Source organism: Semicossyphus pulcher, unplaced genomic scaffold, assembly GCF_022749685.1.
Source record: "Semicossyphus pulcher isolate SPU_LCO1_2020_fin unplaced genomic scaffold, fSemPul1.0.p SCAF_14, whole genome shotgun sequence".
NCBI lineage: Eukaryota > Metazoa > Chordata > Actinopteri > Labriformes > Labridae > Semicossyphus > Semicossyphus pulcher.
In genome coordinates this window covers 17,454,835-17,478,530 of record NW_027211648.1, presented here as the reverse complement: position 1 = coordinate 17,478,530, position 23,696 = coordinate 17,454,835, and the positions used below count along the sequence as shown (strand labels likewise).

At 42.0% G+C, this 23,696-nt stretch overlaps 2 protein-coding genes across 2 annotated transcripts in view; both read right to left on the bottom strand.

Annotated features, from left to right (window-relative positions):
• Window positions 1-177: 177 nt before the first annotated feature.
• On the bottom strand, window positions 178-7,244 carry pomt2 (protein-O-mannosyltransferase 2). The gene is made up of 21 exons (XM_069661969.1): window positions 6,800-7,244; window positions 6,627-6,711; window positions 6,443-6,547; window positions 6,229-6,337; window positions 5,545-5,653; window positions 5,153-5,312; window positions 4,972-5,078; window positions 4,804-4,886; window positions 4,382-4,491; window positions 4,189-4,255; window positions 4,030-4,090; window positions 3,868-3,946; window positions 3,603-3,754; window positions 3,431-3,522; window positions 3,270-3,346; window positions 3,123-3,194; window positions 2,979-3,038; window positions 2,779-2,884; window positions 2,554-2,694; window positions 1,420-1,531; window positions 178-879 (listed from the first exon to the last, which is right to left on the bottom strand). The coding sequence occupies exons 1-21, from the start codon at window positions 7,096-7,098 to the stop codon at window positions 774-776; spliced, it is 2,292 nt and encodes a 763-aa protein (XP_069518070.1). The 5' UTR covers window positions 7,099-7,244; the 3' UTR covers window positions 178-773.
• A 1,461-nt stretch (window positions 7,245-8,705) lies between these two features.
• Window positions 8,706-23,696, bottom strand: part of LOC138590908 (latent-transforming growth factor beta-binding protein 2-like) — a 90,109-nt gene continuing 75,118 nt past the window's right edge. Inside the window, exons 32-41 of the mRNA XM_069661332.1 lie at window positions 19,589-19,717; window positions 18,361-18,495; window positions 16,549-16,752; window positions 16,343-16,435; window positions 15,880-16,008; window positions 15,489-15,629; window positions 15,136-15,309; window positions 14,758-15,036; window positions 14,101-14,250; window positions 8,706-10,834 (exon numbers count right to left, since the gene is read on the bottom strand). Coding sequence (XP_069517433.1) covers window positions 10,659-10,834; window positions 14,101-14,250; window positions 14,758-15,036; window positions 15,136-15,309; window positions 15,489-15,629; window positions 15,880-16,008; window positions 16,343-16,435; window positions 16,549-16,752; window positions 18,361-18,495; window positions 19,589-19,717 — 1,610 coding nt within the window. The 3' untranslated portion in view covers window positions 8,706-10,658. The remainder of the gene's footprint in view (window positions 10,835-14,100; window positions 14,251-14,757; window positions 15,037-15,135; window positions 15,310-15,488; window positions 15,630-15,879; window positions 16,009-16,342; window positions 16,436-16,548; window positions 16,753-18,360; window positions 18,496-19,588; window positions 19,718-23,696) is intronic.

Sequence of the window (23,696 nt, the reverse complement as noted above, 5' to 3'; positions counted from 1 at the left end):
AGTTTGAGCCCAGCTTAAGGGTTGGATAAAATAATAATAAACATACCTCATGGAAGCTTACAGAAAAGATAAAATGTGGTCTAAGGTGAAAACTTCATAAGAAAATTAAGAACAAATATTAATGATATGAACATAAGTAAGCACAGACTACAAGAATACCATAGTTTATTAATCATACTGAGATGTACAGATGACAGTAGTATTTTGAGCATGTAAAAAACAGAAGCCAGTACCCAACAGCACTAATAAAAAAAAAATACTGAGCACTAAGATCAAGACAACTGCAAACAAAAATACAGCCTCTGTGACTATGTAACAAGGGTTATTTTAAAAACTGAAGAACAGCAAGATGCAGCATTTTCCCCTTCCGTTGTACCTCCACCAGTTTCTTTCAGGCACTTTAGCTCATTATTGTGACATACAGTGAACACATATATACTTATTATAAGTCCAGGATGTAAGATGAGTTAAGGCAGCTCGGTGATGATTCGTGTCTACAGCCTTATTCTCAAATACTCCACAATACTCTGGCTTTCATATTGCACTGCTTCAGGTCCGTCTTATAAAAGTGTTCTTTAAATATTAAAGACTACAATACTTTGACATGTTGAGACATCTAAATACCTGGACAAGTAGAGATTCTGTAGAATTGTGTGCAGTCAGTACCTCATGAGAACTATATTCAGTGTAAACCGTCATGGTTGATTAAAGAACCTTAAATTCAGAACAGTCAGCTTACATCACAATATTAGTGTGTTTTATATAAAAGCAGCCTAGAACTCCCAGGTGTCCATCCACTTCAGGCCGGCCATGGTGCTGCCCGGCTCGTGTGCAAGAGGACCCGTCATGCCATAGGAGAGGGGATGGAACAGGTAGAAACTGAAAGATATATGATGGATTACAGTTTACATGGTTTATACAAAGTAAATAAAACACCTTTAAAATTCCTTGCCAAGAGTAACAGTAGAAGATTGTTACCTCTCATGTGTGTACATTGAATATGAAGCTACAACCAGATTATGGTAAGTTAAGCACTGCAATGAAACCCATAGCAGAGGGAAACAGCTAGTTTGGCTCTATTTGTGAAAAGAATCTGCCTTTAAAGTATGCTCATTAACGTGTTATATCTTGTTTGTTTGTGATTGAATGGAAACAGAATTAACGTATTAAGTAGTGAGCTATATACAGTAGGTTCAGGTAGGCAGTTTTTTACCTTTAGAGCCAGGCTGGCTGTTTCCTTCTGCTTCCAGTCTTTGTGCTAAGCTAAGCTAAGTACCAGCTGTCTCTAGCTTCAAACTTAATCTACAGACATGAGAGTGGACCATCTCATCTAACTCTTGGTAGGAAAGTAAATGAGCATATTTCCCAAAACGTCCCACAGTCATTTTTTCTACAGTAATTATCTGCTGGTCATCTCACCTGTGAAGAACGCCAAAGAGAAGCACCAACTGCCCGACTCTCTGCAGCCAATCAGAATAAGGGGGGCGGAGCAGCAGGTCAGTGCTTTCTAACAGAACATCTAATGTAATTCCTGTGAAGAAAAAACAAACAAATTGCTTTGACCACAGCTTCCAAAGTCTGCCTATGTGTGCCCCCATCAGACAAAATTTACAGCATCCCATGCACACTGCCTATTCTAATCATCTTTAAATAATAAGTTTCATATATGATCAAGTTACGAATCACAGTCAAGTTAATTTTACTAATAGTTTTATTGTTTACTATACATTCCTATATCACAATCACAAAAATATCACACAATATCGCTAACAATCTATACCATACTCAACACCCTTTATCCAAGAAAATACTGCCCCCCAAAAAATACTCTTTAATAGGATTAAACATTTCTCCCTCTTCCCCATCCTCTTCAACTCTCCCTCACAATTTAAAGGGGACATGTTTTAGCTATGCTATTCATTTTCTATTATTTAAATGTGTTTTTGAATCGCGTTAGTAAAGTTTGTTTTGTTTTGAAAATTGTCTACATATTTTAATTTTATTAATTTTCGGAGCCTCTCCTTCCTCCTGAACCCAACAAGCCGTTTTGCCATTCAAAGGTCAGACCTAAGCCACAACTGTCTGACAGTATTTGGAGTCACCAAATAGCCGCCCCCCCACAGGTGCGATCCCACGTGGGGGAGTGACTGCACTCCAAAGTTGTAGAAAACATGGCTGCTCTAGGATCGGTTATTCGGCCTTATATGTTAAAGCCAGAATCGCCAGGAGGTATCAGAATGGCAAGTTGAAATCTTGACAACGACTTGACTACAAGCTAGTGCAAGAAGACCTGAGGTGAATGATGGTGAATGACGATTGGTCGATTTCAGCGAAAGAAACCTGCGTAGAAACCTGCAGCTGTTTCAGAGGCTTCCCTTTTAAAAATGTAATTCTGGTAAAACACGGAATTATGCAGATTTCACTTTTTCACTGTGAACAATAAACACCCAAAAATTTGAAACCCATGCAAAATATGAGAACATCCATTATATATGGCACCTTTGAACACCTCTGGATTCTAAAAGTAGCTAAAAATGTAATGGGATTTGGTACCTGTTAGCATGCTGCTGAAGAGCATTGCAGGGAAGTAGTGGTGGTAGTAGAGGACGCGGCCCATAGTATAGAAAGGTGCGTAGTGCAGCAGCCAACCGAGGAGTAGCAGCCCTCCTTCTCTCATAAGCACAAGAGAGTGCTCTAAAAGACGGAGTGGAGTAGAATAATTTAAGTTTCAAATAATCTTTGTACTGTAGTGGTTGATAGCAGTGTCTATAGTCATACCTTTTCTTTTCTGGCTTAATGAGAAACCTCTTTGGAGGGCTATTGCCGCCATCGCCACCATGATTAGGTACAGTCCTAAAGTGAGCAGGTTCATCCACCAGACCACCTAAAAGGAAACAGAGTATTCAGTCATAAGTGCATCATGTGAGTTGGTAAAACAAGATGACAGCAGAGAAATAAAGTAAGATTAAGAGACTTACAGGGTTCCCCAGCAGGTAAACACGAAACTCTGTGTCGTTCACTCCAGAAAACCTCAATCCCTTTAAAGAGATATAACAAGTTCAAATACAATTCAACTTTATACAATTCAAATCACACTTAAGACTGTTGATTATTTAAGGTACCTGATAGTTGATGGGCCAGTGCCAGGGTTTTGAGTTCATCTCATTGTCTTTGGGTTTTAAGCCACTGTTACCCTGAAAAGACATTTTTCTGTTAATGAATGATTTTAGATAAAAGCACATAAGCACAGATTTCTGATTGTTTCTTACTCTTATCATAACAATGTGGGACTCCAGTAAGATCTCCGTGAAATGGGGCTTCAGCACAGACAAGCTGATGTTGGGCACTGCCAGAAGAGAGAGAAAAACATGTTGGTTCGTGTTTGACATCATGAAGCACAGACAAAAAAACGTGAGTGTGTTTATCGCACATTTGGGATTGATGTGATCTTCAATGTTCCACTGAGAGCTTGGAGTCTCCTTCAGGTAGGGACTACAGGTCACCTCCACCTGCTCCCAGCCCCTGAAGAAACACAGCACATTGTTGACTGTTCTTATACATAATGAATATGTCAGAGTCAGAGTCGAGAAGACAAGTTTTACCACTTAGGGAGAGTCTTTCCAGAGGAGTAAAGCACACAGCCGGTAGCTCGGTGCAGGAAGCGGACTTTGCTGCGCAGCACCTTCACCAGGTCACCCTTCCGACCCCCACACACCTCCACCTGCCACAGGTCATTGAGGTCACCTGTGCCGTTCTAAGAGCAGGCCACAAATGCGGATACGTTTTAGGCTTGAGGGACAAACAAATACAGAGTAACATGCCGGGCAGCAGAGTGGAGTGAAATCTGTTTTGGCGCAGCGTACTCACAATGCCATAACCTGTAACCTGGAAGTGTTTCTTGGTCAGAGGGGCCTCATGGAGGTGAGTGTGGAGGTTACGAGTTGTTCTGAAAGGACCAGGTAACAAAACATTCACTTTAAAAGATGTATTTAATTTGAATTAGATTGACCAAATAAATATGATACTTACTCTTTGTGCTCCAGTCGAATGACGTCACCATGACGGACCAGGTCAGGTGTCCCAGACTGAGCTACATAGAGATGAACAATAACAGTTAGGGGCTAATACATGACGTGACAGTGACGTGAATGAATGCTATAGGTATTCCTAAACAATAAGTCCTCTCACATTGATTATGATCCGGTTTGTGCACAAGCCACAAGTTATTGTAGTCCTTATGAAGATAGGCTGTCACCTGTAAGGAAATAGCAGATTAAACTGTTTATTTTTTATGAATTAAAGTAGCAGAGCTGTTAGCATTAGCATATTAGCATATTTCATGATGTTTGTGAATGTTTCAGGATCGGGCCTGTAGCCTAACCTGCTGCTGCCATGCTCCCACTCCCTCTGGGTATAAGTGCCAGTGAGAGTGCAAGTATCCTCCGGCAATACGGAGGTTTTTAATTGTAATGGTGGAGCCATATGCCAGGTCTGCATCAGAGGAACATCAAACAAATTACAAGACATAATTACAGTTAATGAAAAACATATTTTGAAGCATTTAAAACAGGAAGGAGCGACCACATGAGCTAATCAGAGGAATGAGTATCAAAAGGAACAATTAGCCTTAATAATAAAACCCAGACATGCTACTTAGTGAACATTTTAGCCCATCTGGGTGTCATCAACCCTAAGAGAATGCCTTTATTTCTCTTTGACCCCCTTTTCCATTTTCTAATCAGTGTTTCAGTAAACACAGCTGCAGCTTTGCGTGGTTTTATTCACACGTGTTTTTAGACTTACACTCAGGCATGGATGCGTTGTGCAGATTGTTCCCAATTAGGCGGGACTGAAAGGCCGAGCTGAAGAAACCATCTCCTGGTCCGCTGATGAGAGAAAACAAACATGATTAGCCAAACATTGTGTAGATGTCATAACACGCCGTAAACTTAATATATCAAAGGGACGTACCTTTTGTTCAACACGACAAAGTGGATTGCAAATATTGTAACATATAAGAGGAGGGGAAGCAGGATGAGTGCAACAACTCGAGCCAGGAAGTGCTTTGCAATTTCAACCTGGAGCAAGAAAAGAAGGTGAGAGGAGCCATACAATCAGTTACCAGTACCATTAAAAACATGCTGCTGTTTACCAGTGAGAGGCTCAGGTCTCCAAAAAGTCTCCAGAGGTCCCACACTGTATTAAGTCCCACCAGCAGGATGACAAACAGACCCACAAACTTCACCCCCAATGCCCCAGCAAGGTTAACACCAGTCAGTGTCAGCCACAGCCACCAGGAGGCAGCAAAAGGCCTGAAAACAACAGAGAGAAACAAACGATTAAAACGTATTACTGATCCAAAAAGCTATTAAACTGGCCAAATATTACGACCATGTTATGCAGATGTACCACCCATTGAACATGTGAGATTTGTTCTTTAGGAACTTTAATTCACAATGGTGTGAAAAAGGAAATAAGCAAGTCATCACGTATGAGAAGCTGCAAAATAGAAAGACCTAATTAAAAGTTCTGATGGTGTCCTACCTGTATCTCTGCTGGTTGAACTTGACCATGCTCAGCACTGCTGACATGATGAAGAACATGAGTATTGGGTCCAACAGGATGTACTGGGAAATGGTGATACAGCCAGTGTCTGTCAGGAGAGTGGAAATATGCACAAATCAATCTCTTTACTAATACAGGATTATGGAAGCCCTAAACGGACATGCATCCATGCATTTTATTGACTCCATTTTCCTGCAATAACGAGTCATTTCCTGGTTGTTTTTTCTCGAAATCTCGACTTATTTATCTCCTTAGCCGGAGATCACAATGCTGCACCACCGTTATGGCAGATGATCATAACTTGTATCCCCACAGTTGCAAAAACCCCAAACAAACAGAAATAGGCTTTATTTACCTCATTAGTGTGGACAATGGCAGCATGGCATGTCGTGGTCTGTAATAGCACAGTGACCAGCCTATTGAAGTTTTCTAGATCGCCAGAAAATGATCCAGTTATAACGAGATTACAAGCTTTGTTATCTCGAGATCACGAGATAAATAAGTCAAGAAAACAACTGGACATTACTCGTTACCCACGGGAAAACGGAGCGAACAAAATGTATGGATGCATGTCTGCTTAGGGCGTCCATACAGGATAAATGCATGCTGCAAGAGGATCTATCAGGGTTGTGCATCCCTTTTAACAATAGGATAATGACTCACCAAATATGAGCAGGGTGGCAGTGATGAGAGCAGCAGTGTGAGACTGAGACAACTCCTGCACTATGAGGTAGGCAAATACAGGGAGCGAGGAGCCCAACATGGCACAAAACTGTAGGGCAAGAGGCAGAAAAGACACACCCATGTCGTTTTAAAGTTGTGACAACACTAAAAGTATAGATTTAAATTGCGTTAAATCAATCTGAAAGTGGCTTACTCCTCTCATCCCCCAGTAGTTGTGGTGTTCATATTTATCTCCTGGCTTTATGAATGGAAAGGTGCCATCATAACCAGTCATGTAACCGGCGAGACCTATCAGCATCTGCAAGAGTAAAAAGGAAGATCAATACTCATACTTTCCCTGAGGACACTTGAACCTAAACAAAAAGTGGCAATCTCACTTTTCCAAGAGGAGGATGGACGTCAAAAAAGAAGGTCCTATTGATGTAGTAGCTTCCCATCTTTCCAAAGTGTGTCTCATCCCAGCTGAAACACCAAAACGAGGGACCATTTAAATAAATAGTGCATCCATGAGGTGCAAAAATCTTCTAATTTAATTCATGAATTTACTCACCACACATGAGGGGGCTCTGTGATCTTGTAGAGGCGTGTAGATAAAGACAACCCCACCACCACCATCAACAGCACTCTGCTTGATGGCTCGTTGTTGACATTTCCTCTGGTAAGAAACTTAGCTGATGTCCCATTGGAGGAGTGGGTGTCATCTTCTGACAAGTGTCCAGCAGTTTGACTGCTTTTGTCCTTTGACAAAGGAGCTGATGGTGTTTGAGAGATGGGAAAAGTTTTCCTGTTTCGTAGCGTTGAACTGTCCTCTGTTTTGTTCCATTGTGTGATGCATTCTTCTTTTGCCATTAGGAAGTAAAACCTGTGATTAAATGACCGGAACCCTTTCAAGCCAGGTAAGTCTAGTACTAAGGTAACACTACCTATTAATATGAGTTAAAAAAATATGTAGTTAATGGGAAATAAGATGATGTTGAAGTGCACTGTCTGGGACAGTTAGCATAGATAATAACAAGATTTAACACAGGTGCACCAGGTATCAGTTCTCATTCTAGACAGTTAGTGTTACACCTTTCCTACCCAACAAATTGTCAGACATAATAATAGTTACATTGTCACCTAGCTATTAGGACATTTCCATTGCTAATATACTTATCCCAGCTTGCTTCTATCTAACCGAATATCCACTCGACATATACCTGCATTTCAGGCAGTACCAGACGACACACTGCTAACGGTCTCTATCGCCTCAAATGCCCGTTTTATTAGTTATAGATTTGCATTAGCAGCCAAGCGACGGCACGAGAGGTTGTAGTTCAAGTCAACGAAACACGTATGAGGCGAAGTGGTTTCTGGGAGCTGTATTCCGCTGCATTAGTCATATGTGAATGGTATTGCAAAAGGAACACAATTTCCCAGAATCCTTCAGGAATTACTTCTCGTCCCCGGCAAACCAATGGAAAATGGTTTTGGAAAAACTGGAAAAGCAGATAATTTTCAATTCCACTAGAGGGAGCTAAAGTATCATAAATTATTTTTTGTATTGGTCGTTGTTAATGGAAGATTTTGTACAGAGGGTATTTCTGTTTACGGTCTACACTATAATATCCTATATAATAAATATAAAATGTGGTTAATTTTTTTAGATTTTGAGTTTAACACTTTTGCTAAAAATTAAGTATCTTATGTATTTTGAGGTATCTTTCACTCTCCATTTTTGCTAAGTAATACGACATTTCATAGGAAAATAATGGACTCTTTTCGCTTAATTCATTAAGGCAGTTGTAACCACTTTGCTAATTAAGATTTTATTCTAAAATCAGTCATTTACATTTAATGTCACATTGTAATAAATGTAACATTTTATAAGCTCAACCTATGCTTAGCTCACTGCTGTGAAAGAGGCCCTTCTGCATTAAAAAAATTAATTGCTTTAGGTATAATTGGTGGGTTGCAGAGGGTTCGCAGGCCAGAGGCAACAGAAGTTGCTTTAAGGTGACTGTGGATCAGGAGAGGAGAGCCATGGGTGGGGTAGTGCTACCTGGTCACAAGCTGGTGCCTGGTCAGCCCTAACTGGATCACCTGAGTAAGGGTGGTTGATTGTGAAAGACCCGAAACACCCAATGACCCCAGGTAACATCACTGATGATATGTCCAGGTGCATCACAAGATATATCTAAAAAGGTATAATTAGTGGTAAGAATTCTGTACCTTTACTTGAAAAAAATAACTTTAATAGCAACAGAACAATAGTAACAGACCATTGTACTTTACCAGAGTGAAGTACCTGAACATCTACTGTCTTTATCAAGTAGTTGTAGTATACTACTTTAACTCCTACAACTCACAAACTTCCACAGCAGCAAATCTCCATGTGAATAATTTGTATTTGCATGGTGTGTTTGGTGCCATTTTCACAGTAACTGTCCAGAGACTTGTATTTTTTATGTTTTTATTTTGATGACTGATAGTGATTACAGTCAAGAGGTAAACATAATGAATGAGCATGATATTTCAAATGACCACAGCTTTACAAGAAGACATCTATCTCAAGTTATTCTTGGTTTTTAAAGGCTTTAAATATTCCAACTTTGTTAGACTTCTGGTCCGGTTCAGGCGAGCACAGTAGAGTAAGTAGAGTGGACATCAAGGGGAAACATTTGTACAACGATGAGTTTATAGGCTATGAATGCATGATGAAGGATGACGTCATTAACTTCTTCATCCTCAGGTTAGAATTAGACTTTATGTTTCTTTGCTGCTGAGATTTCTTAAGAGAAGTTCAGTCCATTAGACAAAAAATGCCATTATTTTCCTAAACCTGAATATAAAAGACATTAATGTGTGAGCAGGAGTTCAGAAACCGGATTATTAGGTGGATGTTGTCAATGATACATTCATGACTTTGAATCCAACAGCGACTAAAAGAAATAATGTTCACAATCACCTAATATTTAGCGATAAACTTGTGCACGCATAGACGTTGGCGCTTGCATTTCAAAAGCATTGTCTTTGTAATGAACTTGAAGAGACAAAATATCTGTGATAAGAACAGTGCTGCCACTTCCAAAAAATATATTTCATTGTCTGCTCCACAGGGCAGGGTATACACACAGTTCCTCTGGTACAGTGTCAGCCACTCTCCTCTTACATAAAAAGATATGCTTTAAAAAACATTTGTACAGACACGTATAAATCTACAAAGCTATAATGCCAGATTTTTCTTACATTTTTATGCTTTATGTCAAAGAAAATATTGTTTGTGCTATAATGCATTAAGAGAATATGTAACAAAAATAATACATAGTACTAGATCTGTACAAAATATACCAAACCTCTCCGACAAAGCCTTCGTGTTTATATGAGATGCCCATATGGGAACGGTGTGATGGGAGATCCTTTTGTTACAATGGCACATAAAACCGATCTTTCACTTTAAGCTGTGATAGTTGTGGATAGTTTAGCTGTAGATTTAGAGGTTAGGCGAGAAACTAGAATAAAACTTTGATTTTTACAGAAGTAGAAAACAAGTTAATACTGTTAAAAAAAAGAGAAAAAATAATCTGGGATCAGCAACCGAGTCCTTGTTTTCCAACTCCATTGCTGGTATTAAAATCAAACAGAGGAAGGCAGGTTTTACCTATTGCACCTTTTTCATAACATCACACATATCATCATATACATCTACAGTCTTTTCCAGGTCCACGTAAAGTTTTATGTTGACTTCCTGGTTCTTGGTCCAGAGATTCTTCCACTTCAGCTCGTAGTCGATCTTGAAGAATAGAGAGGAAAACGTCTGTCTTTCTTGGTTTGTGTGTCAGCTCTGGCGTCTATTTAGTCCGAGGCCAATGCTAATTACGATGGATGTGACAGATTATATTGGTGAGAGGTGAAGATGATTTATGGGTGGCTGATTTCTCTGACATTCCTTCTTTTACAAAACACGTTTGTTTTCTCCCCACACAGTCAATTTGTGAGACACATAAAACAAGAGGAATCAAGTATGCCCTCTGAAATAGGTCGCTTTCTTATTTTGCAGAGGCCCGTCATGTAAATGAAATAAATAACAACACAAAAAAGTGACAGAGAAAATAATGTGGAAAGTATATCTGCATATCAAATTGCCTGGGGTTACTGAATAAAAAAGATCAGTCCACAAAATCCCTTTAAGGCAAATGGATGTCTGGTGGATACTAAATCCCATGTGATACATTCACTGCACATTTCCTGGTCCTCTTGGGTGTGTTTGAGGGGGGTCTGATGCAAGTGTGTGTGTGCTTTTGTATGTATGTGCGTGTGGTTTGTAGGGAAACGAGTTTGGACGTCTCGGCGTAACTGTGGAAAGGCAGAAGGGTGTAAGGTGATCTTTAAAGGGAGCAGGAGAAGTCAGCGCTCCAACAGTCACTGTCTCAGTTTCCCGTCTCCGTTGGCCTGGACTCTGGGATCGCCGGGATGCATTTGTGCGGCTGGGCAGACGCCACGAAGCCCTCCAAGCAGGTGCACTTGTACGACCCTTCTGTGTTGGAGCACTGCCCGTTCTGACACAAGGGCACCTTGTCGCTGATGTCCTCGCACTCGTTGATGTCTGCGGGAGAAGAAGAAGTGAAGAGTTAGTGAGCAGGAAGCTCGCACAGCTGAAACAGCTGCCCGCGCCACATCTGCTGCTGCACGGTGGGATACAGGCATTCAAAGTTCTCATTTTATTTCCTTCCTTTGTCTGCTCTCCCTCTTTGTTGACCATCTCTTCTTCCTTCTCCTTTTTCATCTCTCTTCTTCCTCCCTTCCTTTATTCTTCCCTACCTCCCTTTCATCCACTCTCCCACTTTTTTCTACCTTCCCTCCTTCCTTACTCCTTTCCTTTCCTTTCTTGCTTTCTTTCTTTCTCCTCCCCTCCCACCCTCTATTTCCTCCATCTTCCATCCTTCCTTTCTTCTTCTTTCTTTTTCTCCATTCGACATTTCTCCCACTCCTCCCCCTTTCTTTCCTCACTTCCATTCCCTTTCAATTTCTTCTTCCCTTGCCCCCTCCTTCCTTCCTAGCTTCTCTCTTCTCTCCCTCCTGTTTCCATTACTTCCCCTATCTCTGTCTTGTTCTCTCTCCTTTTCTTCCACCTACCTCTTCATCTACAATTTTAGAGCTTCATGAATCTTCATGGTAATAAAATGAGAAAAACTGTTGCTTTGTGGCTCCACTAGATGGAGCTAGTGCTAGAGTGTTTTCTGGTGAGGTCAGCTGAGGTCAGAGGTCACAGTCAGCAGGATCAGTATGAAGTTGGTTCAAGAAAGATGGATAAATCATGCTTTGTTCTCTGTTAAACAGTATTTACATTATAATTCCCAAAGTTTCTAAATGGGTAGCATGAGTTGCGTTGTTTGAAAATATCCATGGCAGCATTTATGGCAGGTTCTGATGACAGTGTCAGTCTGTCTGTTTGTGGATGACCAACTGACCAGAAAGTTTTCCTTGAATTCACAGTAGTATCACAGTGTGTCTAAAGTATTGTAATGACTTCATATTGTTGGGCCTTTGGTGAGACACAACATTCATTTCAACAGTCGTTTGACCAGATGCTGAATAACTGATAGTTGCACCCCTTTACAATTCCATGATACCTGGGAGAATCCATGTGCTGATAAAGATCGTATGAAAAGCTCTATAACAACTACTAAATGAACCTGAAGTAAGATTGTTGAAAATGTTGCACTTATTACACAGCTGTGTTAAATACTTGATTCTGATTGGTTAATTGTGGCATTCCAAGCTCTGCCAGACAGTTGTTATGAAGAACAGACCGCTGCTAGGGATGTGGCGCTCGGATCACACAATCCGGTTGACTAACTGTAATCATATCAATCAGCTGAAAGAAGTCCCATAAATTTGATCTGTTTACAGAGGGGAAAAAAGAAAAGAGACAAAAACAGCAGAGAGAAAGCAATAAAGGCTAAATGATGCAGAAACTGAAGGCTACGACAGAGAGATCTACAAAACTGAGCACAGCACATAAGGAAACATTAAACAGAACACGGTTCAGGATACAGCGGTGTTTAAAGCCGGTGAATGTAAAAGAAAATGTCAACAGACTCTGACGGTGTTGAGACAGAAAACCTCAATTAGCTGCTGTGGTCCTGTTCCCATCAGTGTCATTTTAATGAGAGTAATAACAGCTAGCTTAGCTCATTTTAATGTGAGTAAAAGCAGCTAGGTTAGCTCATTTTAATGTGAGTAATAACAGCTAGGTTAGCTCATTTTAATGTGGGTAATAACAGCTAGGTTAGCTCATTTTAATGTGAGTAATAACAGCTAGCTTAGCTCATTTTAATGTGAGTAAAAACAGCTAGCTTAGCTCATTTTAATGTGAGTAAAAGCAGCTAGCTTAGCTCATTTTAATGTGAGTAATAACAGCTAGGTTAGCTCATTTTAATGTGGGTAATAACAGCTAGGTTTGCTCATTTTAATGTGAGTAATAACAGCTAGCTTAGCTCATTTTAATGTGAGTAAAAACAGCTAGCTAAGCTCATTTTAATGTGAGTAATAACAACTAGCTTAGCTCATTTTAATGTGAGTAAAAACAGCTAGCTTAGCTCATTTTAATGTGAGTAATAACAGCTAGCTTAGCTCATTTTAATGTGAGTAAAAACAGCTAGCTAAGCTCATTTTAATGTGAGTAATAACAGCTAGGTTAGCTCATTTTAATGTGAGTAAAAACAGCTAGGTTAGCTCATTTTAATGTGGGTAATAACAGCTAGCTTAGCGCATTTTGATGTGAGTAAAAACAGCTAGCTCATTTCAATGTGAGTAAAAACAGCTAGGTTAGCTCATTTTAATGCGAGACAAGATTCTCACCCTGTCGGTGTTCCATGCTGCCATACTCAACCTGCTCATGAAACATTATCCCTTACTTATGTAGCGCCTTTCTAGTCTTCTGAGCCTGAAACAAGCTCACATTTGGAGGTACAAGGTTTTTGCTTTATACCATTGATGTGTTGCATAATATTTCCTCTTGTGTATCTTTAATCAAACATGTCGTCATGTTGCGTGTCGGCTGGATCCAATGTGAACTTTAAATCCCGGCCCTTTCCGGCACTCAACCATTCAGAATGATGGTAAAAGTAACAATGCGTTGGATTATGTTTCCTCTTGGCCTTCAAGTGATTTCTCTTTCCCCTTTTAAGCACGGGAGGTCTGATTGTCATTCCGTAGCAGTCAATCTTGAACGACCCTCCTTCTGTTTATGTCATGCTCTACTGGGGGAATTGCTAGCGGTGATATTTATAAAAGGAGGCATGGCACAAGTTGCACAGCTCCCACATGTTTCCACAGAGCTGGAATTCAATCACCTTGCTCGGGAAAGCCTTGGAGCTGATAAGCTTGTATGCAGACAGAATATTGTAATCAGAGCGTTTCATTACAACAAGACAGTCTCGCTTTCTTACAAAACACAGAAAGAACACTTAAAAGATAATATATCTCATGTAACAGCCAGTGGCCAAGATTCAAGGCCTTCTTACTCTTGGCAGCGTGTGACTGGGGAATTTCAAATCAGAGGGCAACACACAGGGGCTTTGAGGTATGATGCTTTCATTACTTTCACCATAAAATATAACTAAATGCAAGGTTGTTAAATACAAAGCTTCTCCTTGAGCTTGATGATTCACTGCATGAAAGAGTTACCTCACTGAAATTAATCCAAAACCTGGCTCCACAAGGCTCAAACCTGAGGGGAGAGCTTTTAAGATCCAAGACCACATTTTGAAACCAGATTAAATGAAGTGATTGATTCTGTATTGCATCTAGGACGTCTCAATGTGGGTGGTCTGAAGAAGATAGAAAAGCAGATGGGAAAGGACTCACCTATACAGGCCATCTTGTTTAGGTCAAACTCATAACCATCGAAGCAGTCGCACGTGTAACCTTCTCGCACACGAACGCAGCGGCCGTTTTCACAGCCGTTTAGGATTCCGCATTCCTCTGCTCGGAGACCCTCAAAGCCCTCGTAGCGTTCTGATTGGACACAGGCAGATGTAAGAAAACGCATATAACAAAATCTTCTGGATCATTCTTTAATTGCTGAATAAGTTGGGTGTAGATTGTTCCTAAAGTTGGTCGGTGATCTTAAGTAAGAAGGTATCCTTAATCTCTATGCTGCCTTCAGTCCTAGGTTTACTCAAGAGCATCTAACCAGTACAGTGGGCAGAAAGTAAACCTAAACTCAGGTTAGCGCCCCTCTTCTCTTTCCAGAATATTTAATACAGTATGTAAATAAATCTCTTTGTACAGCAGCTAGTTGCTGCCTGTGTCTGTCTGCTGTTTGCTGATAAGTAGGTATTGTGCTTTTAACAACAGCAAACAAAAACAGCTGCCTGCTGCGGCAGAAAACAGTACTATTAGAGACTTGAGAGTGATCCGAAAAAGTTTATTTATGTGCTGGACCACTATAATTACGAGCTGAAACTACTAGTTTACACATATTTATACACAGTGTGTCCTTATCAAAGACTAAACACCCACCAGGATATGGATCCACTGGTCGTGGCTGGTTCTCCCGTGGTCTGGAAACGGGGACACGGACAGGCGGCTGCTGAACGTTGTAGTCATTGTCGTTAAAGAGAGGAACGCTCTCAGGGATGTCATATGGTCCCACAGGGCTGCCGTAGTTATCAAAGTATGGAGGAACAAAAGGCTCCACAGGATCCTCCGGTCCCTCGATACCGTACTCGTATCCTGGCCGCTCCCGCAGACTGTCTGAGCCTGGTCTCCGAGGCAGGTTGCACATTACCGCGTAGTCGTCTGAATAAAGCAGCACACAGAGCACAAAGGTGTGTTTTGGATTTAATAACAAGCATGAGTTATTTAAACAGTATCTATTATGTGGATCCTGTCTCTCACCAGAGTCTCTCCGGGGACAGAAGGCACACTGTCCGCTCCAGGCGATGCCGTACAGACAGCAGCATTCGGTGTAGGTGGTTCTGCGTCCATGGAGGGGCTCTGAACACATGTTGTCTCCCTGCAGACGCTGCCAGCAAATGTCCATGTGCACGTCGTTATCAGGCTCTAGAGTGTCTGGGGGATAGGATGACGATAGTTTGATACAGATTAAAAAATATAAACTTAAGATACAGCTGTCCACATTACTTTAGTCTCACTCTGCTGTGGTGAAATAAAAGCATATAAACATATATACTGTCCTCAAAGTTCTACCTCTGAAAAACGTAACACCTCAATATTACGTATTGTCAAACCTTCTGTGGTGTTGAGGCCGATGCAGCGCCGCCGTGTGCTGTCCAGGACTAACGGAGGACTGCAGAAACAGTTGAAAGAGCCGGCTGTGTTCACGCAAGCTCCGTCCTCACAGGCGTTACCAAATCCACACTCATCATAGTCTAAACACACATTTACAAAGAGAGGCACAAATAAGATTTAAAGATTGTCAGCTTAAAGATGAATCAGATTTGAACCTGAAAACAATGAGGTTTAAGGGAAATGTAGTCTTCATGAGAGAAGCCAAAACGCTGGCACACGACGTACCGTATGTGACCAATTATCTTGAATAAAGTTTCCCTTCATGAAATCAATGACATCATAGTGTATCTGTTATTGTTATAAGGAAGTTTCCTTGTGTTAACTTCTTACCCACACACTCCAGCCGGATGTTGTCATAGTAGAAGCCGGAGCGACAGTAACAGGTGTAGGTAGAAAGGAGGTTGGAACACTGTCCATTCTTACAAATGTCCGATCCAAACATGTCACACTCATTCGCATCTGAGGGGAGAGAGAAAGTCGCACCTTGGTATTACCCACTGTTCCTGCTTGTGGTGTCATTCACTGCTCTATAAGCAGCTGTCAGGACACACTGTGGTAATTAGTCAGGTATGCAGACAGGTATCCCATTAAGCTCTGGCTAGCTGTAGAGACAGCCTCGTAAACGTGGCGAGGGATTGTGTCTGTCTTTCAGGCTTTAAAAGTTTATGCAGGTGGACATAAAACAGGCTGACGTTGCACCCCTCTGTGCCAACGTAACGTTCTGTACGAAGGGAAGCTATAAAAGCACAAGAATAAACATAAAATATGTTCGTATTTATGAAAGCGAGAGTACCTATGTAAGGGCGCTGTTCTCCCAGAGTCTGTGCAGAGGAAACAGGCAGGGGTAACAATCCACTGCCATAAGGGCACAACTGGTTATAATCATCTGGAACACAGAAAATTGGCTTTATTAGTTAAAGAGAAAAGGTACTTATGCACGGATTATTGTGATTATATTCTGGTACAGCGTGTTTACAGATAATCAGCCTCATGTTCTACCTCTTCCCGGGACAGGACAGGCGTGGATCTCGCAGTTGTCCCCCCAGCCCGCCCCCACCGTGCAGCAGCACTCCTGCTTGGTGGTGTTACGAGACAGGACGTTGTCGCAGAAGTTGGCGTCATTCAAGTTGTAGTAGCACTCTTTCCTCTCCTCAGATGAGGGACTGGACGGAGGGACTTGGCCACCGCGGCTGGATTCCATATCTGTGGATGAACAAAGATAGTATTTTATTAGGGCAGGGAGGTCAGAGGTCATGGTTAGCTACAGAAAAGCATGGTGGTACAGGCTCAGACTAAATGACTTTTAAAATACTCCTGTCTGATTTAAAAATGGGGTTGCACGAGGAGAAAATTCACAGATATTCTTCTCTGTATTCGGAAACATGCACACACTTCAAATTTGAAAATAATGGCGCATCACTCACTACAGGACATTATTAACAGTATGTGTGCAAGGGGATCTCTTATGATCTCTAAAGCAGGTATACACAAAAAAGAGACTGATTGCAGCCGGCTGTAATAATGCTTTGCATTGCAGAAGGTTTGATGCTAAAATGTTCGGGGAGACGTGCACACTGATTGTCTATTCTTCAGCAAAAACAGGAGATTAGATCGTACCTTTTAGTTTGGTGCTAACAGTAGTATGCTAGCTAACGTTAGCCTCAGCAGGATTCTAAACTGCTCCGTCTCCTTCCCTCCTTACGCCGGAAAATACTGTTGTAATCATCCTGATTACTAATTGTAAAAATTAAACATGTTTGATATTATACAGGTGGTCTGATGAGTGTTGGCGCGGTTTGAGAGGTCTTAAGGCTGGATCTATAAACCCCTCACATTACTAGATAATCTGCGCAGAACATTTGTACCAACCAAGGGTCCACACTAGATATTTCCTCCTATACAGGAGCAGTGAATCAACAATTCATGCGCCCAAAACTCCTGCCTCACACAGTAGATTATACACATTAGTAGTACTGCACATTATCGCACAGTAAAAGCATCAAGTGGCATCTGCACGCCTCCAGCAGGTAGTGCGTAACCCTCGCCTGCCTCTGCTGAGCCTGCTCATTCGTCCAAAGGCATGGGCTCAGGCATTTCGTCCTTAAGCTGCCGGCTTAGCCAAATGGAAACACTGGCATGTGAGTCAACACCATTCACTCTCACATGATTGATTAACACACGTCAAAAGCAAACAGCGGAATGTGGCAAAAAGGTACACAAAGGCATAGCTGGGGTTTAGGAGAGAAAACATCCCTGCCGAGGGCGCGCCGCTTAATAATGTAAATACGCCCTAATCGTGTACTCATACGCCTGTGAGGCTGGAGACGTGAGGATATTTCTATTACAGATGAAGCTTTTTCTGTCATTCTGAGATTGCAATACATTGCATGTCCGTGACCTCTGGATCATTATAGCATGAAAAAGAGCAATGATGTTAGCGCTACTGGCCAACAGCTACACCTTATCCCTGTTTGTCTTGGTGAGGAAAAGGGTTTACGGTAACTAGGCCCTACGGGTATTTACTTGGCTCTACTTGAGGTGTTACTTCATCATTCCTTTAAGGGATTAGGCTAACACAAATGTCTACAGGCATCCCACCCAACCATAACCCGAGCCTATAAAACAAAAGGAATAAGCCAGGTCGAAAAAAGATACACTAGGAGACATGGAGTAAGACATGTCCACCTCGTCACCCTCATTGTTTGGATAATGAGAGACGGCTCATTAAATCAGGGAAAACTCCGTCTCCCAGTGATGGGACGGAGAATTAAGTCCTGTGAGTCACTGTGAGCGCCGGTCCTGCTCTATTACCCAGGGAGCGGCACTGGCTGGTGATGGGATCAAATTCCTCATTGTCGTTGGGGCAGATGCACAGGAAGCTGCCATCGAAGTTCTCACACAGGGCCTCCCCGCACAGCGCCAGGCTCATCTCGCACTCGTTCACGTCTAGGAAAGACAGGAGAGGAGGGCGCGAGGTCAGGGAAAGAATCTGGCACGTACACAGGCGTGTGCTAAACAAGGTCATGACAAGGTCACAGAAAATAATCCCTACCATATATAAATTCATTATAGATACATTTCTTTGTAGAGGTTAAGTTAAGTAACATTTGTGCTAGGACTCATATTCCAAGAAGGGGAAACATTTTTAAGTGATTGTGCTCACATTTTAGAACAAATCCGTTAAGTTACAAAAGTTAAAATTCAAATCCATCCATCATCTATACCGCTTATCCTGTTCAGGGTCGCGGGAGGCTGGAGCCTATCCCAGCTTTCATTAGGTGAGAGGCGGGTTTACACCCTGGACTGATTGCCAGTCAATCACAGGACTGACACACAGAGACAGACAACCTTTCACACTCACACCTACGTGCAATTTTAGAGTCACCAATGAACCTAACGAGCACGTCTTTTGAGTGTGGGAGGAAGTAGCCAGGTGTAACCCGCGCATGCACGGGGAGAGCATGCAAACTCCATACAGAAAGGCCCCCTACATCCGAACCGGGATTCAAACTAGGAACCTTCTAGCTGTGAGGCGACAGCACAAACCACTGCACCACGTTTTGGTCTATAAAGGAGCCATTTTTGGTTAAAGAACTACAAGCGTCAGTCAAGCGAAAATGACATTTTAACCTTCCAACTCTGAGTGTATTAGTTCCTTATGAAGTTGTAAACACTAAACACTGACTCCAGCTCCCCACGATACCGAACAGGATAAGCGGGATAGATAGTCGATGAATGGATGGATGGATATATCTGGATGGATTTTTTTATGTGGGTTTAACTTACAAAAAACTACAGTGTCTATTTCTTTTGTAAAAAGTGAACATGTCACCAGGAACAACAGTGTGACTCATGTGTTTTTGAACAACAGTGGAGCTCTATGACACAGAGGAACAAGTGACATCACAGAAAGTACTTGTTAGCAGGATCCTTTGTTGGTTTTGGTCTTTCCACAGTGTTGGATAAAAACACATCACCACCACACTTATCTTTTCAGCTTTGACAGAGAATCAATATTTACTGCAGAGCATCTACTGACCGACACATCTGCTCGTGTCTCCTGGCGGGTTGGTGTATCCTCGGTCACACTCGCAGCGGAACGACCCGTCCGTGTTCTCGCAGAAGCCGTGGTTCCCACAGATGGTTTCATTGACACACTCATCAATATCTGTAAGGCGACAGCAAGCAGAGAGGAGAGAGAGCAGCATTAATATTTACAACCCCGCTCTGCACAATAGACTTTTAAACAGCCTCTGTAAACATGGTGCCACTTTTCCAAAATAAACACCACTACCAACTTGACCCCGCTCGCAATAACAGCAGAAATCACTGCCATCATAACATGTCAGCGACAGGAGTACGGATCAGACAATTCATTAAGACGGCTTTCAAACTTTGCTGTTTGTAAATAGATTTATGGAGACTCTGAGTGGAGCTGAGTGTAGAGGGGGGTCTGGAAAACTGCAAGCGAATGAAGTGACAATGAGGTCACCGGGATGTTGGCAAAATGTTTGAGACGGAGGAGTTTACAGCGTGCGGACACTGTGCAGGCAGAAAGATGGCTGAGAGTCAAGGACGTAGTTTATGGTTTATAAAGGTTGTGCACGGAAAATACCAGACGGTTCACAACCTTATTGAGTCAGGGGGCAGAGCATGAGAAACAGTCACAACTCGGCATCCTCCTCCTTGCCCTGCATGACTTTTAAACTGTGATAAACTGCTGGTGGATAATATCTCCGACCCGCGCCGTCTCTCCCTCTTGTCAGTTTGAGATCGTCCCGTATTAAAAACTTAAACGCAGTCTCCTTACTGAATGAACACATACACGATCTGTCTAATGCAAAAACTACGATTACACTTACTGTAGTGACATGAGTAATACATTAAAATAAGATTTTCAAGAGACACAGCAGAGAAATGTTAAATCAGACAGGAAAGAGAGGCGAGTGGTCTCCCCTGTATCCACATGATCGTCGCCGTGGATACAGAGAGAGAGTGGGCGGTGCTTAATGTGGATGAATGCGTCCCAGACCTGCTCCGTTGGTGGCCTGAGTGATCGGATCTGAATGTGCCCTCAATCCATTTTGGGTGTGTTCACACCTGTAGTTAAGGCTGTCCACTTGTGATCCGATCACGAAAACCACTTGTTAAAAGGATAGTTCGGTTTGTTTGTAGCGGGGTTGTATGAGATAACTGTATTGTCCGAAGCCGCATACTAACGTACTGCCTACTACATACTCAAACAGTATACTGCATACTGCCTACTAACCTTACTATTAGGATACTGTTGGCATCATACTCAGAGCCGTCTTCTCCGTATCACGTGACTTAATGGTTTACGTATGTAATAGTAGAAGCTGAATAGCCGCATTTTGGGGGCGGTTGAGTACAACCAGTGAGCTCCCATCTCATACTCAAACATCTGGGACGATCTAGTACACATCCGGGCATTTCTCGCATCCACAAAATTGCATACTATGAGATGGGAACGCAAGACATACTCAATTTTACGTCATGGTTAGTATGATTAGTATGATTAGTATGATTAGTATGCAGTTTCGGACACACCGATAGACTGTATAAAAAGATGGACAACATGACAGCCCCTTAAAAGTGAAGCCAAGACATTTCGGGCGCCCCCTGCTGACTGGCTGCAGTATAGGTCATAAAGCCCGCCTCCTCCATGTTAACAGATGGGACATGAGTCAAACTATAAAATCGAAATACACGTCCGATAAATTTTTCTCCAACATGGTTTCTGTCGACAAATTAGGCTCCTGCAGCCAATCAGATCCGGGTGAGCAGAGCGGAGGACGATCCGCGAGTGGAAACGTAACTAAAACAATCACTACAGTCATTGAAGTTTCCATTCCTGTGAACCCTCAGACCAACACAAAGAAGCTATTCTGCTGTTAAACACGCCGGCGTGCAGGATCCTTGCTGTTTTTTTCGGGAAGTTAAGTGTGTGTTTGGGTTAGTGGAAGTGGCTACGGCCGCTTCACTCGCCGATCTCTACTGTGCAGTCTCTGGCTCCATATGACGTCACCATCGCAAGATGGCAGCGCCTATCACAGGGGCTATTTTGGCATCAATTTGGGAGCAGATGGAGACGCGTTGTCCGTCTATATATACAGTCATTGGCGTAAAGTAGTTTATTATTTGCAATAAATCATAACACAAGTTCGGCGGTATATGTCAGTGTTTATGAAAGAAAGACATTGACGCTGCGAACCACCTAACAGCAGAGCTGACTCACCGCCTCTTGTTGTTTTAAGACATTTGTTAGCCATTTCTTACATACATGATTTAATATCGGCCTGTCAGAGAAAGAGACTGATGCTGCAGGAGGGAGAGTCTGATCCGATATGTATATTAAATATAACACTTAAGTCTTGTGAATTTGTTCTCTGCTCAGTGTTAACCAAACTTATTTTGACAATCTCTGACATAACCAGCGCTTCCCATTTTTACTGCATTCATTTTAATGACTGTTTACTTGTTCTTAGAGCATAAACAGCCCCACAATAAAGCCCGCTCATCCGTTCCAGTCTTGTTCTGGTTTCTTTGAAAACTTTATTAAAAATGTTATGAAACCACATCTTGTTCTTTTCAGTTTGGACATAAAAAAATGTGAGTCAGCAGAAAGTCCTCAGTCACAGATAAAAGGAAGTCTGCTTGTATATTCGCTGTAAGTCATTAAGTTTGGAACATTATGGCAGAAAGGACGGTTACTTGATATGAAGTGTTTTTATGAAATTAGAGGAGAGGACAAACGGAGCTTTGTTTTATAAAAAGCCTGATTGGACGTTTTGTTGACTTTTGAGTTTCATAACAAAACTCTATAACTATTCCATTCAGAGTTTCCATGACTTACAGGAACTCCACCGGAGTGATAATAAGAAGATGAAAAACAGGAAGAGTGAGTTCAAATTCGGAAAACATGCAGACAATGAAGTTAAAGAATTAAATCAGTTCCACAAAACAGTCTGATGTCTGATGCACGATATGTTTTGTTTTGCCTTAAACAGATACTGCATAACTGTCATTGGCTTACATGTTATCTAATAGGCACCTACGTGATAACTTTTCATAGGTGCAGAAAAGGATGCAGGAGTAAATAAGTAAATATTGGAGCTCTCAGATCATTCCTCCAGTGCACTTTGACTCTGCAATACTGTGACAACATGTAGCTACCAGTGTGGACGTGTTTTACGGCCTCAGGAGGACAACATGACCGAATTTCGAATACATGTTCTGCAAGGGTTCAGAAAGCTATGCAATATTAAGTCATCCATCTAAGCTCACTACATTGTTGCCTTTGTTACCGTCAGGTGCGCATCAATCTCTGAAGCCATCCTTTTCCGTGGCTGCATTGTTTACAGTCTAGTTGGTGTTACGTGCCGTAGTGTTGTGTATTTTGTGTCGTGTTTTCTGTGTGTGTCTCTCTCCTGTGTGCTCCTCAGATGCAATGCCAATCGGCTGCATGTGTGTTGGATGTCAGCTAGTCTCTAGTTTTACTCCTTTTGTGGAAGGAGGGTGTGTTTTTTCCCTCGAGGCCTTAGTGCTTGTTTGTTAGTTGCAGTTTTTGGTTTATATTCCTTTTCCTTGTATATCAGCTTCTCTTTTGTTTGTTTTTGGACAGAAGCTCGCTTTGTGTTAATACATTTCTTTTACTTTGTTCCTCCCTTCTTTTTCCTGGATTTTAATTCATTGTTACTCCCTTCATCCCCGAGCCCATTCAGGGGAACGTAACAAGTTGGCAACTTGAGAAGCGACTGTTTTTGACTGAGTGAGTGTCGGTACTTTCAGAGACGTAGAGAGAGAGAGTTGCGACATCGCAATGGCGGATCATGTCTTGCGTATGTATTGGACCTCCACTGACGTGACTCTCTGCCTATATGGCTCTGGATACTTTGTTCGGGGAGTAGGCGGGGCTGCTCCTCCGCTGCTCGCTCGCTGTCCTCACCTACGTCCGCAGCGCGTACCTGCTTTCAAACACCTTGTCATCGGCCTCATAAGGACAGTCCTTGTAACACATTGCTCACAAAGGCGCACATTGACCTGATGCGGGCAGCCACATACTAGGTTTTCACCTAGGAGCAGCCCCGCCTACTCCCCGAACAAAGTATCCAGAGCCGTATAAAAAG

What these genes read in the sequence shown, in the direction of transcription:
- pomt2 (XM_069661969.1), bottom strand. Translation starts at nt 7,098, where the DNA reads ATGGCAAAAGAAGAATGCATCACACAATGGAACAAAACAGAGGACAGT. An exon ending in TTTACCTGCTGGGGAACCCT is followed by an intron (nt 2,885 to 2,978) that starts GTAAGTCTCTTA and finishes GTTTCCTTTTAG; the next exon opens with GTGGTCTGGTGGATGAACCT. An exon ending in CTTCAGCAGCATGCTAACAG is followed by an intron (nt 1,532 to 2,553) that starts GTACCAAATCCC and finishes TTTTCTTCACAG; the next exon opens with GAATTACATTAGATGTTCTG.